The sequence below is a fragment of the Coccinella septempunctata genome, chromosome 1 (genome assembly GCF_907165205.1).
Source record: "Coccinella septempunctata chromosome 1, icCocSept1.1, whole genome shotgun sequence".
Classification (NCBI taxonomy): Eukaryota; Metazoa; Arthropoda; class Insecta; order Coleoptera; family Coccinellidae; genus Coccinella; species Coccinella septempunctata.
This window is the reverse complement of record NC_058189.1, coordinates 64,752,034-64,767,859: the sequence shown is the minus strand read 5'-3', so window position 1 is coordinate 64,767,859 and position 15,826 is coordinate 64,752,034. Positions and strand designations below refer to the sequence as shown.

The following is a 15,826-nucleotide window of genomic DNA, read 5'->3' as shown; positions in this document are numbered from 1 at the left end:
GTTTGAGTGAATTAATGCGAAAAGTTTACTACAGGATTTTCGATAAATGTCATCGGAGAATGTGTTCCCTAAAATGGATTTTTCTGTTTTTCATTTGACTTGTCCTATACAATGTAAATGTCTTAAGGTACTAATAAATACCTAATTATTATAATTACATCAATGTAATGATGAATAGCCACAAATACGCCCAAGTTGCCCTGTAACTGTTTATTCATGTGATATTTTTGTTCAACGGTGAAGTTGCATCTTAACTTGAAACTTCCTTCAACTCCTTTTACTTATATTGATGCAAGATGATTTTAATTGAAAAATTTAATTGTAATTATCTGTTAATTCCTCCGGGAGATACTCATTGCCAACCACTGCATCATATGCATTTCATCTTCGGGTTAATATTTTTGAAATCTACAAATGATGTAAGCCAAAGAAGATAACGAACATTAACTCTCCTCAAGCTGGTGCATATTATGATATTATACTGATCTCTTGTATTTTCCATTCAAATAACTGGATTTGGTATGCCTTCAATCAGTTTGTATAAACTTCAATTATGTTCGTCAGATATTTTCCGAAGAGATTCGACATTGTGATAAAATACGTAATAACAGAAACTTTTACGTTGAACGGGCAACATAGCGTTGATTTAAAACCCAAAAATGTTTTGACAAGCTTCATAACCCCACATTTTCATACTATACACAGTGAAATGTGTCAAATTTCCATGGCCAACCGACTGCTAAAATAAAGTTGAATGAAGTATACTCATTGAACCTGCTGTCAATTAGAGTAAAAAGTAATCTAGTTTTAGGAGCACCTACTCGTTTTAGAACATGTACTTTACATCAAATCGTAATATATCATATATTGTATATAGCAAGTCCCAAAATAATTGAATTATATTATACAGAGTGTTGATAGAAGAGACAAAATTTAAGGGGTAATTTCCTCGCCAAAAACACTTTTTTTCTATCAAATCAATTTTTTTTGAGCAGCCTCCTTATTGCTGAATTGAGCAGACAATCTTTGGAAGCGAGAAGGCAATGAAATATTTTTCTGGTGGCGTTCTCCCATATTGGCATAATATCCGCCTACTCGGTAAGTTTAAATTTAATTCCAGCCTATACGACTCAAACTACTTATGTATTTTCTCCTCGAAAACCGTTCTTTTAGCAAGAAATTATACAAGAGCCTATTCTTGTTTAAATGAATCAAGCTATCAAAAATTTTTGAATGGTATAATATGAATAAGGAAAAAACTTTCTCGCATAACAAATTTTAAGGACGACTTTTTATACCCCTTGCAATTGTAAGGGAACGCCACGACAAAAATTTTTATTGCCTTCCAGCTCAATTTTATTTCTGCCAATTTTTTGGTTTCTAAGGAAAAAATCCGAAATTGTTTATCAGCAGCCATTTTTGGGGGCTGTATATAAACACAGGCTGCTCGAAAAATAAATTACATTTTTCACACTTTTTTTGACAAGGAGTCATCCCTAAAATTTTTTCGCAACTTTTCATTACTCCCTTAATATGCGTATTCTCAGAGCGTTCTTTTATACCTCATATACCCACTTGAACCTCGTGAAATACCATTCAATAAACAATAAATTAAAATCATTGATCTTTGTTGGAAGTTTATTTATGTTTATAGAGATAAGACTTGAAAGAATAGCTCATCAGAAATGATCGTGTCAAATTAAAGGAGAAAATGCATTCATTCCGATGCCATTAGATGGCGCTATACAGGGTGAGGCTTTGACTCGTACAAATATTTTAACAGTTGATTCTTCCCTTACCATTTTTTCCGAATCGGCTCGGTTTAAAAGATACAGTCTGTTCAAAAAACATAAAAAATGTTATCTCAGAAAACGGTAGTGTCAAATGAAATAAATTTCGGAATTTAGTACTTCATTTATTAGATGAATCTTTTTCGAACACAAGATATTACCCACGTCTTCCAGTTTTCTCATTAGTACCATTACCTACCATAAAAATACCAACAATTCAAAGAACCCAACTCTTGAAACTAAGTTGGACGCTATCTAATGAATATTTGAACGTTTTGTAAAATAAAAGTATTCTTCATATTTTTTCGTATAATGCATCGTTTTCGAGCAATTTGCCACTTCTTTTTATCAGGGCGGAATCTTAAGAAATGGTGTGGGAAGAAAGTGTTTCTTTTGAACTCAAGAATCTCACCCTATATACATCCAACTTGAAGCTTAATTTATATTATGTTTGAGGTAGACATTATCCATTTGCAGACGCAGTGACAAAAATTCAAACTCATTCAGCAGTAATAGAGTGAGGTATATTTTTTCTTGACAAGGGGATTGTCACCCTCCGCACTTGATAGTAAATCCGGAATTTCAGGTTCCTTTGCATACTTTCCTGATTCCAAAGGACACGACACTGTTTATGGTTGGTAATAAGCTCAAGTTCTTGTGCTAAAACTTGTGTATTTGTGTTTCTGTCATTTCAATAATCAAGTTGGACAACATTCGGTCAAAAAAACAACTGATATCAAGTATGAGCGTTTAATAATAGTAAATTTTAACAATATTACATTATGAGATGAACATACATACATAAAGTTATTGACTGGACAATTTAACAGTTTAGATTTACAATGAGCCTTCTTCTCTATGATACAGATTATATAGTTCACAGAATATTTCATTAGAAATGTTTCGTTGATCAGTCAATTGATTTGAGAAAATCTGTTTGAAAATCTCAAGTGTCCCCTCTATGCGAAAAAAACAAAAGAAATGAAATTCGTTAAACATAAATCTTTTCTAAAAAGAAATGTGAAATAATTTTTTTTGTTCAAGGAGAAATGTGGTATAAAGTATAAGTTTGATGAAAAACAAAATAAAAGAATATGAAAAAGAAAAAAGTGAAGTAAAAATATAATAAGTAATATAAAAAAATGAAATATTCTGTTTATCCATAGTTATGTCCTGAATTGCTTAAAGAGTACATATAATGATCTTTAAATAGGTATTTACACAAATGAAATGAAACAAAATTGACGGAGATATTGAAAACACTAGAATACAATACACGGCAGATTGTATATTAAAGGCACTTTCAAACATTTATTCCTCTTTACTCTCTACATCATTGGCAAAATTGGAAGGTTTAAGTTTCAAATGTTTTACAATATTTACAAAATTTCATTATTCCTCAACATATTATTATTTACAATCCGAAGTTATAATAAATGTTCTATGAATGATTGTTCGGCTATTTTACATTTTTGATGAATAAAAATAATGTTTGTGTTCATTGTTTATTTTTATCCATTAGTCATACCCTATTTGTCCATAAGTTCGGAATTGAAGAAAAAGAAAAATAAACACAAAATTTTCAATATATACAAGAATAAAAAGAAAACATACTCGAATAAATACTCAGCAAGAAATGTACATAAAGAAACATAAGTTCTTAATAAACAAATTAAGAGTTAACTTTGGTTATTCGTTTGGACTAGTAAATAATGGGAGCAAAACTAAGATAGAATTCATCTATATACAATTTGAATTTACAAAACAACTTATCGATTGAAAACTTAAACAACTCCATAAGTAAAAATGCACAATATAAAAATACTTCTTTTTTCATAAAATTCATAATCACAATTATTTATTATTTTAACTTTGCAACTGAGTATCAGTTAATGGTTTATTTAGTCATTCGACCAAATATAAAAGTGGAACGAATTATTGTGTTCCGGGAATGGGGGTTATTGTTCTTTACCATCTTTTTCAAGAGATTTTTGTCTTATCCTCAGAAACATCAATATTTCAACAATAACATTCTTGATCTATCAACACCTAGTAAAATTCGTTTAAGTCAACATCCAATTCAGGCGGCAAAAACATACGCGAAAATCACAAGAAATTCATGCACGTTTAAAATCCTCGAATCCCATAAACACGCTATATGCAATCCACTCATCTCCTCGACACTAAAATCTAATTTAAAGCACGTATAAAACATCGTCCGTATCTCATACAAGGTGTCCCTCCTGTTCGTTAACACCGTAACCGTTACCAAAACTTGTCAGTTCGCGTTTTTGCGCCAGATTCTGCGCCTGGAGGATCTGCGAGCCCTGGTTGGTGTTGTGGAGGACATCTGGCGGCGGCACCGGCGGTCTTTGGCGGTGCAAGGTACCGTTGGATGGTAGCGGCGGGGTTATGGGTGCCATTGTGTGCGTCATGTGCGGATGCGCTGGTATGGGGGGCGGGTTTTGGAAGGTCAGCGGTGGGGGGTAAGAGAGGTACCTGTCGGACATGTTGAAGTAGGAACCGTCGGCAGGTGGCGCTGGAGACGGAGCACTCACGTACGAGGATTTTGCTGAAATTGTAAATTCGAATATTCCAGAAGGTTCTACACAGTAAGTTTGATCTTTATGTTAGCTAACAATTTGTGCTAAGTTTATTCCAATAAGTGAATCATATGTGCAAAGTTACACAGCTCAGAAAAACTCGAGCGAAATAAACTAAACTCCAGTTTGTTGATGCTTTCCACACAATATCAGATATGCAAGATACATTTCGTAAATCCTGGAAAGAAGTAAGTGATGTTAGTATTACCTGACATCGTGCTGTGATAACCAAGATGCTGATCGTCTCTAGCACGATTCTTTTCATGCATATGCTGGTGGTTATGGTGGTGGTGGGGATGGGGAAGAGTGTGAGTTTTGTTAACCATAGAGGGTTGCATTTGCAGCTCATAACCGGGATACGCACCAGGATAGTCCGGTTGGTCCATGATGTAAGTTGTGGCTGTCTGTTTCCTGCTATCCTCCTAATAAAGAAAAAATTGAGTCAAATAAAAATATATATTGCAATAAAAGTAAATTTGTCCCTATTTTGTAATTTTTAAGTTAAGTACTTACAGTGTAGTCATTATGGCTGCCTTCATTGCTGTAAGTTTCACTCTTTTCACTGACAGATGACAGGGTTTCTCCTGTCACAGTGTCATTATAGCTGCTAGGGGCGTACATCTCAATGGTGGCCGACTTGTTGGACTGGTTGTTTTGTTCTAGAGGAGAAAAATCACACATAAGTTTCGAGATTTAACAAATATTCTGAATTTTATAGAATGTTTTAATCGGAATAACTTTATTCTCCTGTTTTCCTAAAAAGAATCTAACAAACCTCTGAGTTTCTTCGCTCTCTTCTTGAAGAGACATCCTGCTACCAGCCCGATATTGATCAACAACAAAATAACTCCTATGATAGAGATAGAAATGATAACAGTCCTTGGTAAGTCTTGTTTTTCCCTGATTACTGTCGGTATATCAGTAGGTATGGATGGATCGCCCAAGAACACTAAACGAAAAAATGAATAAATAAAACTTCAAATTACCTGTGCTAGTTCTTTTGTTAGTTCTCCTATGCAAGCAACATCCGATTATAAGTACGTTCATGATTATTAGTAGGGTTCCTACGATGGTACCAATGATTATCAGGAAACCAGGGAAGTCCTTCATATTTCTTTCATCCAAGCTAGGGGAGGTGTAAGAAGGGGGTACCTGACCTGGGTTAGTATTCAAAATGTTAGTCAGAAGAAAGGAAATATTAGTTTTATAATTGAATAAGAAATTAAACAGCTTCACACAAATTCGAAATGTTAGTAAATGTATTACTTAAGCGTTTTATTCAGATGTTTTTCCTAAAAGTTAGTGCTGGAAGCATTTAAAAAGCAAGAGCCTAATCCATGGTACTTACTCGAAGTTTGTCCAGCAGTGAGATCAGGCAAAAAGTTGCTATTCCCCAACTTATTCATTGCCATTATCGAGAATATATATCGCGTATTGATAGCCAACCCCCTAACGGTGTAGTTAACAGCTTCAGCCGGGTGAACATCTTCATACTTGTAGCTGTCCGAATCCACCTCTCTGTATCTTATTCTATAAGAAGCCTTCATTCCTCCGTTGAAACCTGGGGTCCAACCTAACGTGATGGAATCGTGGGTGACATTAATGACGTGTAACATAGAGGGCGCGTCAGGCGGCGCTGTTACTTCTAGGCGGGGCGAAAGAGTGTCAAAACCTAATTCGTTCCTGGCTACGCATTCGTAGTTACCGTAGTCTGCGGAGGTTATGTGGGTTATGTAGAGCGTGGACTCAGAAGTCAGGACATCGATCTGGAAAAATGATGCGATCTATAAGACTAGATTCCCCACTACAGTTACTGAAATTAGTTAATATTGTTGCATGTTCAAGAAGAATCATACAGATGTTGCTTTGCAACTCAAAGATTACGAAACAAACATTCACCTGCTTGAAAGTGGCGTAGTATTTACTGGTAGCGTTTGGTGCAATGGGGGAACCATTCCTTGCCCATGAAAACTTGGCCAGTGGTGAAGCTTGTGCCTTGCAAGTAAGTTTAGCAGTGTTGCCAGCGTCACTTGCGAACTTCAGCAGTGTTGGGTGCTCATCTATTTCAGGTTTATCTGGAACAAAATACGAATAAGCGTTTTGACTCCTAAAGATGCAGATTCGATGTGATACGAGGTTTATCTTGAGTCTACTAGAACAAATTGTTGTTAAACTTACGTTTGACTATCAGCATGACATTCTTGGAGGTAGAATTGTTTCCAACGCCATTATTTACTATGCACTCGAAGTTTCCTAGATCTTCTCGAGTGACACCGCTTATTCTGAGGTAAGAAGTACCATTTTTGTCGTACATGACTGAAGTTCTGGCGTTGAAGTCAGCAAAATCATCTCGCTTCCACTGAATGGAATCGTCAGACAACGGATTTCCTTCCGCTGAACAAGACAGAGTAGCATCTTCCTTTGGACTAGCAATAACGTTTTCACTCGTTGCCACAATAGCAGCCGGATCTTGAAAAATCATGTAAATTCACTTGAAATTCACTGAAATGTACAGAAAGTACTTACAGTGCACCGTGACGTTGATGTTGAATACTGAGCTTCCTTGCGAATTGATAGCCTCGCAAATGTAGGTACCGGCATCATTTCTGCTCAGCTTCGTGATGTTCAAAGTCGGTCCTTCAGAAACTATCCTTTCAATCCCCGAACTAGAGGAGGTTGGTGTGATGGGTAAACCATCTTTGGTCCAAGTGTAAGTGATGCTTTGTGGATTTCCCTCAGCTCGAAGAGAAATGATCAGGGGTTCATTCTCGATGCCAACTATGTCTTCTTCATTCTCTTTATCGAAGTTCGGTTTGTCTAAAAAATAATTTATAATTAAATGATTCTCGAATTGAAAAAAGTTTTTCGCTTACATAACACTTGGAGTGTGACAGCATCATGAACGGATCTTTCCAATTTCTCATTAGTAGCCTGACACGTGTACACAATACCATTAAGCTGCTCAGTAACATTCAATTTCAACTCTATGGTAGATACAGTTCCGCCATGTAGACCTGGTTTACTTGTGTTGAAGACTCCTTGGACAGGTATACCTTCCCTCCACCAAGACAACTTGGCAGGGGGATTGCTGGAGCTGGAATCGCAGATCAGAGTTGCCTGAGTGTTTGGCTTCAGTTCAAGCGGATCCTGTCTTATTCTGACGGTCTCGGGAGGAACTGCAAGAAGAATAGTTTAGAATTTGGGAGAAAGGTTTTTTTTTACTTCAACTTACAGTACACTTTCATGGTGATAGTTTCGAAAAGCGGGATTTCTGTGGCGGAGTTAGCTGCTTCGCATCTGTATCTAGCATCGTTATCAGTTACATTGGTTAAAATGGTTATCTCAGCTGTTACTGATTTGTCGGTTGTTTTGGTAACTGAGTTGATCTGGAATTAAAATGAATATTTAGCTCCAAAAGTTCTACTTGAGGGATACATGTTATTGAATTTATTTATTGGTGTTTACCTTTTTATCATTTTTATACCATGTTAGGGTAGCTAGAGGGTTACCACCAGAGGAGGTACATGATATCTTTTGCACGGTACCAGAAGCTATAATTGAACCTTCTTTGTAGCCATGGATGAACGGTGGGCTTGGTGGATCTAAAAGTACTCAATTGAAGAATTTTTCATTATTTCAACACTTGAAAACTTACAAAGCACATTGATGGTATGGGTGGACACTACATTTTCTGTAAGCTGCATGTTTAAACCGTGGCAGATCACAACGAGGCTTCTCCTGTTGGGTTCAACGACAGCAGTGATGTTCGAAGTTGTAATCCATCCACCTTCTGGCGATATTACTGTTCTAGAAGTGGCGTTTCTCACTTGTCTACCTGCCACCATCCACTTTATCTCAGCTGGAGGGTTGGAGTTGGCAGTGGTGCAGGTAAGGGGTACCGGATCGCCAACTCTGGCCTCTGTCGGTCCCGATATCGTGACGTGGGATGGTGAAACTGCAAAGTTAAAAAGGTGTTCAATTGAATCCTTCGACTGCCTCTAGGGTACGAAATTTTTAACGAAAATTCCATTTGGATTGAAAGAAAACAACGGGCAGATGCGGATTCAACAATCTCCCGTTCATCGATTCGGAAATGCGGTGAAAAGCATAACGAAAGATAACATCCCCTAACTCATATCATCGAGGGGTGGAACGCTGGATTCCATGATCAATTAGCTGGTCGTGGAGACGGAAAGGTCCGTAAAACTTACATAAAATAGTCGTGTACATGTGGACAGTGGGGTATAACTTCGGACATAATGTTGTTTGGCTCGAATTTGTGTCCGGTTTTATTACCCGCGATATTTTCGTCTGTTCTCCCTTTCTTGCGATAAGCGCCCCGTATTTGTTTGCCGTATAAGTGCAGCTGGGGTTAACGGTCATCGCATTTCGGGAGTCATCCTCAATTGTATCTGGGGTCGACTTGGGCAAAACCGTCTTCATCGGGGCCCTATTAGATTTAAGGGGATTGTAATAAGGTTAAGAGCTAAGAGGGTATACAGATGTGGGGGAGTTAGGATGGTTTCGTGATAGATTGGAGCGTTTGGGACAATGATATGAAAAAAAAAGAAGGTTTTTGGTCGGTTTGGAATCTTTTTTAGTCTTTGTAAGCGGCGGACTACATTGTTAACAAGATGAGCCAGCCAATCTGAATTATGGATTCAGTAATCTTTAGAATATTGGATGAGAGTTCCAAGGGGGGATAACTATAAGCTCCCGCGGAGTTTATTTTTCCTTGAGCCAATAAGAGCCCTATAGTTGGGGAGCCCAAGAGGGAAATTCGGGATTTACTCGAGCGTGTCAGATTAATATTGAGGAAGATAACTTGGACCCTGTAAAGTACCTCTACCAAAAATTAGACCTGTACATAGGGGGAATTGTCTAGGACAGCCTGTCACAATAGTGAAAAAAAAAATGATCATTGTACATACTCGAGCGTGTCAGATTAAGAAATATGTGGTTAATTACATGTTGAAAAGTATATATTCCCTCAATCTTGACGAAAATATGTAGAAGGGCGCCAAACTTCCCAAAAAATACGTCACGTTTACATTCTCGAGCGCGGTGCTTTTTTTTTATTGAAGCGAATGATTCGAGAATAACGGAAAAACTATAATCTGACAGTTTCATCAAGCCGAAGCAATAAAAATTGACCATTTAGGTCACAGAAATCAGTTTTTTTGAATTATCTCCTCTCCTGGGCTTCAAATTGTTTTCGCATTCACTGTAAAAGTTGTAGAGCATAACATTTTCTACAAATTTTGTCCGAAGCAATTTTTTCTACGTTCGAACGTTCTCGAGATATATGGCGATGAATGTACATTAGACTGGGTTTCTATATTGACCTTGGAATTGGCATGTGCGGCTAAGCTCCTCGCCCTTATCACCCACTAGCTCGAAAACGGTTAAGGGTATGAAAAATTGCTTCAGACAAAAGTTGTATAGAATTTCATTATCTAAAACTTTTATAATGAATAAAGAAACGATTAAAAATACAGAAAGGGAGATATTTAAAAAAAATGTCTATTTATCATCTTCAAACTATCAGATTAAAGAATCCCCCCTGATTAGTGTCAGATTAATGGGTCAACACGTCTGAAGTGAGATTGTCGGCTCCCCAACTACTATTTACAAGAAGTGACGAAACTTATGTATCTGAGCCATTTCAAATTGATTCACAGTCTAAGATGAAAAAAACTGCTCTTAATAGGACTGGCGCCAGTGTTTTTCGCTGATTCACAACAATTCCCCATCCAAATTGATTTAAATACTTACACAGCACTGTCATCTCGACGTGCACCTTCAGAGGCGTCTTGGACATGATGTTGTTGGCCTCACACTTGTATTTGGCCTTGTTATCGCTGGCCTCTGCGGTGAAAGCGTATACATTCTCAGACACCCTGCCCGCAGTACGGTAGGCCATCCTTATCTGTTCCCCGTTTTTGTACCATATGAGCTGCGCTGGGGGGTTGCCTCCCCTGCTGCGGCACACCAGCTCCACAGACTGCCCCCGACGTATCGTCTCCCCCTCCGTATAACCCTCGATGTAAGGCATCCCCGGAGGATCTGAAACAAGAGGGATGGATTAGAGGTTGCAAGGATATATGGCAGTAGGTTTACTATTAAGGAACAGTGACTCTAACGAGAGTTAGAGTAAGTGTATATTACTATTGTTCAGGTCTCCCTTTGAGTATTATGTTGCTGTAAATGCGTTCTCCTTGATGTTGTTTGTGGAGATCCAGGAACTGTCAGCGTACTCATATTTTTATGCTTTTCACATATTGCAACAAGGAAGACAAGAAAATACATATTTTTCCAAATGAAAAACCGTTACCAATTGAACAATATGATCAACTCATACCCCAGAGGGTACCTATGGATAAATAAGAAATTCTACACGAGAGTTATTAATATCAACTTTGTAGATGGAAGACAGTTCACTCCAAGAAGAAATTTTCGATTAGCTCACTTGTAATAGAATACGTGTCTACCATATTAGACACTTTTCGTACCAAAAAAAGCTGTGGAATTATTAATACCAACATCACCAACTTCGCCCTGGTAGATACAGCATGTTCCAAGTTCCCAGGACCAATATTCGAGTAAAGTTTTCCCTTGCCAACCGAAGGGTGACTAGGATAAATATTTTAAGGCGAGAACGGCAGAGAAAGCAGGGAAAAATACCTTTTTTCCTCGTTTGTTTACCGTTACATTAACCGCCAACCAACCACCCCCGTCCTTACCCCATCCAGAGTAATTAATTAAAATTTGTTTCTGGGACACTGAATTTTTAATATCGTCAATATGGTCGACCGCGAATTTTTCAATTTACGTTTCCGAGCAATTAATCATTACACGTCAAAACAAGCGCGGGATTGATCGAAAAACAAGTTTGTGTTTGGTTGGTCGCGATCGTGAAATATTTATCAAGAAGTTTACGGAAGTTTTTATGCCGGCAAGGGTGATTTTTCTTCGGCGTGAAGGACGTGTTTTCCAATTTGTTCTTTCGGGTTTATTTGAGCCGCTGTCGCGTTTATTGAATAATTGACAAATAAGGGAGGTGATTACCTGGGTTGTTCAACTTTTTGGACGCGTACAAAAGAGTTTTTCCATTTGGAATTGAACTTCACAGTTTTACGAATTACACATTATTGAAAAAATGTAAAGGCGGTTTATGTATCGTCATCGTTATCCAAATTAGTACATCACATCGTTATGAAGGATTGATACAGTTTTCCTAGAGTAGGAAGAAGTATGCTTTGAATAGGAATTGAATATTTCATGCTAATTCAACAAATAATTTTCGAAAATACATAGGTATATGACTTTTCATAATTCTAAATCAAAATTGAACGAAAAATCAAGAATTTCTTACTTTCCAACTAGCAAAATTAACATCGTAATTTATTTGAGAAGAAATTGCATTGAAATCACTATTATTTTCCGCAGGATATGTAATTTCCCGAGGCCATGATGAAAGTGTCCTTTTAAAACTGTGATACAACAATGTTCATTCCTGAATCCATTTCATTTTATCGTACCTATAATATGATGCAATTATTTTAGTATTATCGGCTGAAATTATATATCAACTAAGCTCCAAACTTTTGGATGTTTCCAAACGGAAATTTATAATTCATTTATCAATTTCACCATTTCTCGACTTCATAGGATTCATACCTTCAGAAAGTAGAACGGAGTGTATTTATACATAATTAATACAATTACTCAGGGCGATTAGAGTAATCTAGGGTATATCGATTGAACCGGTTGAAACAGATACAAAAGGTCATCCATCGATTGAATCAGTCATACACAGGGTGATCCAAAACGAAAGGAAAATATAAAAAGTGGAGAAGTTACAGGATTAAGCCAGGTTTGCTTTATACATACAAATGCTGCCAGCTCATGAGATAATACACAAGATTTATCACAAGAAAAAATCCTGGTTTTCGGTTTTCATATTGCTACTGGCAGAATCATGCCAATTTTTCAATCTTCTTGGAAAAACTTTCACACCCTGTATCTCGTGAACTAGCAACATTCATACAAGGCATGTTTTACTCTGCATTTCATCTGAGTAATTGAGATAATGTTGATTATTCCTGAAAATTGATATATTCCCTCTACTCAATATTAGTAATAATCAATTTCAAGGTGATCTGAATCGTAGCATGCAAGAGGAAATTAATGAGTGCACTTTTAGATGATGTAGTGGTGGTACCCTGAACAATTGAATATACTGCTCCACAATAGTTAGAGATAACGTATTCAATCGTTTTTAAAAGTATGTAATCTTCGAGAAAATCGCTGTAGAATCATTTAAAACTCAATAACAACTTGAATCGATCCAATAAAAATCAGTATGAGACATTTCGTCAATCTGGTCGCCTTTTTTCTGAAGTTTGGTTCTTTGCATATGCTTCATGAATGTTCTTATTTTGAAATGAAGTCAGTTTTTCAACGGCTTCGATTTGAAACGAGTTTTCTGAAAATGCCAAGACGTAAATTAACAAACGCTGAGGCTAATAGGGCTATCGGAATGCTACAGGGTGGTCTAACTCAGGTTGTTGTAGCGGAAAGGCTCCAAGTCAGCCAAAGTGTGATATCTCGACTTTGGAATAGGTTCAGGGAAACAGGTTCCGTGTTGGAAAGACCAAGGATTGGTGGGCGACGAAGAACAACACCTGCTCAGGATCGTTTCATCACCGTTTCGGCGAGAAGAAACCCTACATCTACGTGTAGAATGCTACGTAATACTCTTCAAAATGCAGATGGCGTCCAAGTTTTCATCGAAACCATCAGACGACGTTTGGGAGAGGTAACCACAGATTACAGAGAATGCAATCTGTGGAGGTAAATCTAGGTTCTAGACGTCCATTAAGAGGAGCTCCATTAACACGTGACCATAAGCGTCAAATACTGGAATGGGCAAGGCAAAATATCAATTGGAACGATCAATGGCGTAGTGTCCTTTTCACTGATGAATCCAGATATGAACGATTTTCAGATTCTCGAAGAATAAGGGTATGGACAATCCCACGCATACCCCGTAATCGTCGCTATGTCCAAGAAGTCAATCCATTCCGAGGGGGTAGTGTTATGGTATGGGACGGGATATGTTTCAACGGGCGCATAGATCTACATATTTGTCCTGGGAATATGACCGCCTGACACTATAGGGAGCATGTCATTGACAATGTTGTGCCAAATTTTCACGCTTCTATTGGTGAAACTTTTCAATTTCTAGACGATAACGCTAGACCGCACCGTGCAGCCATAGTTGAGAATGCGCGCGAGGAGCTTGGTATTCCACATTTACCAATACCTCCGCACTCACCAGATTTGAATTGCATAGAACATGCATGGGATATGCTCCAAAGAAGATTAGATAATCATCAACCTACCCCAGAATCCTTAAACGATCTGAGAGAGCATCTGCCTCGTTTATGGAACCAAATTCGTTAAGAAATGTTGAACAACCTCGTGTGTAGTATGCAAAGAAGATGTCAAGCTGTTATTGATGCCCGTGGAGGCCATACAATGTATTGATAGTCTTAAAATGCTTGAATTCTCTGGGAATAAAATTTCGTTATTTTACTCGATACGCTGCAGACCTACAGGCTAAAATTAATTTGCAACTTGAAATCATATGAATATGAATTTTCATCATAAAAATCCCTTTTGCAATTTAAGTCAATATCCCTAACTCATGTGGAGCAGTTTATTATTAAAATTTACAGTAACTTCTTAATACTGTTTAAACTATGCCTGACTGACTTGATAATGAAACAATGCATCCGTTTCACAGAATCTTATAAAAGGAAGGCACAAATCTTGACCAAAACCGAGTTTTCGTTTTCGGGATATGAATAATATACTTACATAGAACGCTCAGTTGAACAGAAGCTCTCATGGACGTATCTGGTGACAGCGCTTCGTGCCTAGCTTCGCAAGTATACTCGGCGTAATCGTCTTCAGCTGTTGGCTTCAGCGATATTCTGGAATGGGTGTCAAACCTTGTGATTCTCCTACCGCCAGATACCGAAGGAACTTCTATGGTGTTATCCTCTCGGTTTGCTGAAAAACGATCCAGAATTCTGACTTTAATGAGATTCAAAACACTTTTCCTTTTATTGCGTATTTCTTAATATACTCATCTATGATTAGATCTTATTTGATGATTAGTTAATTAGTGATTCTCATACAAGGTTGAATTCACAGGCCAACACACATTTTGGTGCCTGCCATTTTTTAACTGTTCCTGGGTAATTTTTGGATGCAGAATGTAAAAAAGTTCTCAGATTTTGTCTATCAGATCTAGTTTTTGAGATTTTTAAAAAAAATTGTGTATATAATTTACGTTATAACTGTTATAATATATAATATTACTATTGACAGTTAAAAAAAACAAAGACACATGGATTTAAGTATTTATTGCAAAAACTTAATTTACATAATTACATTAGTCACTAATCACATAAATATTTTCTTTTATACGATTTTCTAAAATAGAGTTTACTAGGGCAGTCTCGCTGAAGGCTCCAGCAGTAGTCCGTCATCATGTGGCTATCCCATCGTCCTTGATAACGATCTTCCATAGTTTCAATATCCTGATGGAATCTTTCCCCCTGTTCTTCACTACAATCACCTAAGTTTTCTGGAAAACGATCTAGGTGGCTGTGGAGGTAGTGAACTTTTATACTCATGTTACAGCCGAGAATATTAAAATTTGAAAGCATAGTTTCCACTAATTCTACGTAATTCTCTGCTTTATGATTGCCAAAAAAATTTTGTACTACTTGAACAAACGAACTCCAAGCGTTAGATTCAGTCTCGTTCATTGATGTGGTGAATTGTGGATCTTTAACAAGTTGCCTTATTTGAGGACCATCAAATATACCAGCTTTTAGTTTTTCCGTGCTAATGCCAGGAAATTTACGTGACAAATACCCGAAACAATTTCCATCTCGATTTAAAGCCTTCACAAATTGCTTTATTAGGCCTAGCTTGATATGCAAGGGCGGAAGTAAGATTTTTTCTCTTGAAACCAAAGGTTCGTTGATCACGTTTTGTATTCCTTGAATCATGACATCTTTTGAAGGCCAATTTTTGTTAACCCAGTGCTCATTTTTAGCTCTGCTGTCCCAAAGGCACAAAAAACAAGGATATTTTGTATAACCACTCTGTTGTCCAAGGAGGAAGTTAATCATTTTTAAATCAACACAAATTGACCACTGATGTTCTTCATATTTAATTTTTCTCGAAACTAATGATATTGTTTCATATTCTTCCTTCATGGTAGTAGAATGGCCAATAGGAATTGAGCCATATTTGTTACCGTTATGTAAAAGAACACATTTTAAACTACGTTTTGTCCTTTATCAGAAAAAAATATACCATTTAACCTGTAACGTGTATCTCAGAAACTAG

General features: G+C 37.1%; 1 protein-coding gene across 3 annotated transcripts in view; it reads right to left on the bottom strand.

The window, feature by feature from the left end:
- Positions 1-2,526: 2,526 nt before the first annotated feature.
- LOC123317235 (nephrin) overlaps positions 2,527-15,826 on the bottom strand; it is a 113,097-nt gene continuing 99,797 nt past the window's right edge. The window contains exons 5-18 of one of the 3 annotated variants that reach the window (XM_044903668.1): positions 14,279-14,473; positions 10,169-10,459; positions 8,049-8,348; positions 7,859-7,995; positions 7,626-7,779; positions 7,267-7,569; positions 6,920-7,210; positions 6,572-6,862; positions 6,293-6,468; positions 5,742-6,159; positions 5,380-5,550; positions 4,907-5,052; positions 4,602-4,815; positions 2,527-4,362 (exon numbers count right to left, since the gene is read on the bottom strand). In XM_044903668.1, coding sequence (XP_044759603.1) covers positions 4,016-4,362; positions 4,602-4,815; positions 4,907-5,052; positions 5,380-5,550; positions 5,742-6,159; positions 6,293-6,468; positions 6,572-6,862; positions 6,920-7,210; positions 7,267-7,569; positions 7,626-7,779; positions 7,859-7,995; positions 8,049-8,348; positions 10,169-10,459; positions 14,279-14,473 — 3,434 coding nt within the window. In that variant the 3' untranslated portion in view covers positions 2,527-4,015. Of the gene's footprint in view, positions 4,363-4,601; positions 4,816-4,906; positions 5,053-5,168; positions 5,343-5,379; positions 5,551-5,741; positions 6,160-6,292; positions 6,469-6,571; positions 6,863-6,919; positions 7,211-7,266; positions 7,570-7,625; positions 7,780-7,858; positions 7,996-8,048; positions 8,349-10,168; positions 10,460-14,278; positions 14,474-15,826 lie in introns of all 3 variants that reach the window. The other 2 variants (XM_044903659.1, XM_044903676.1) reach the window with 2 other exon arrangements.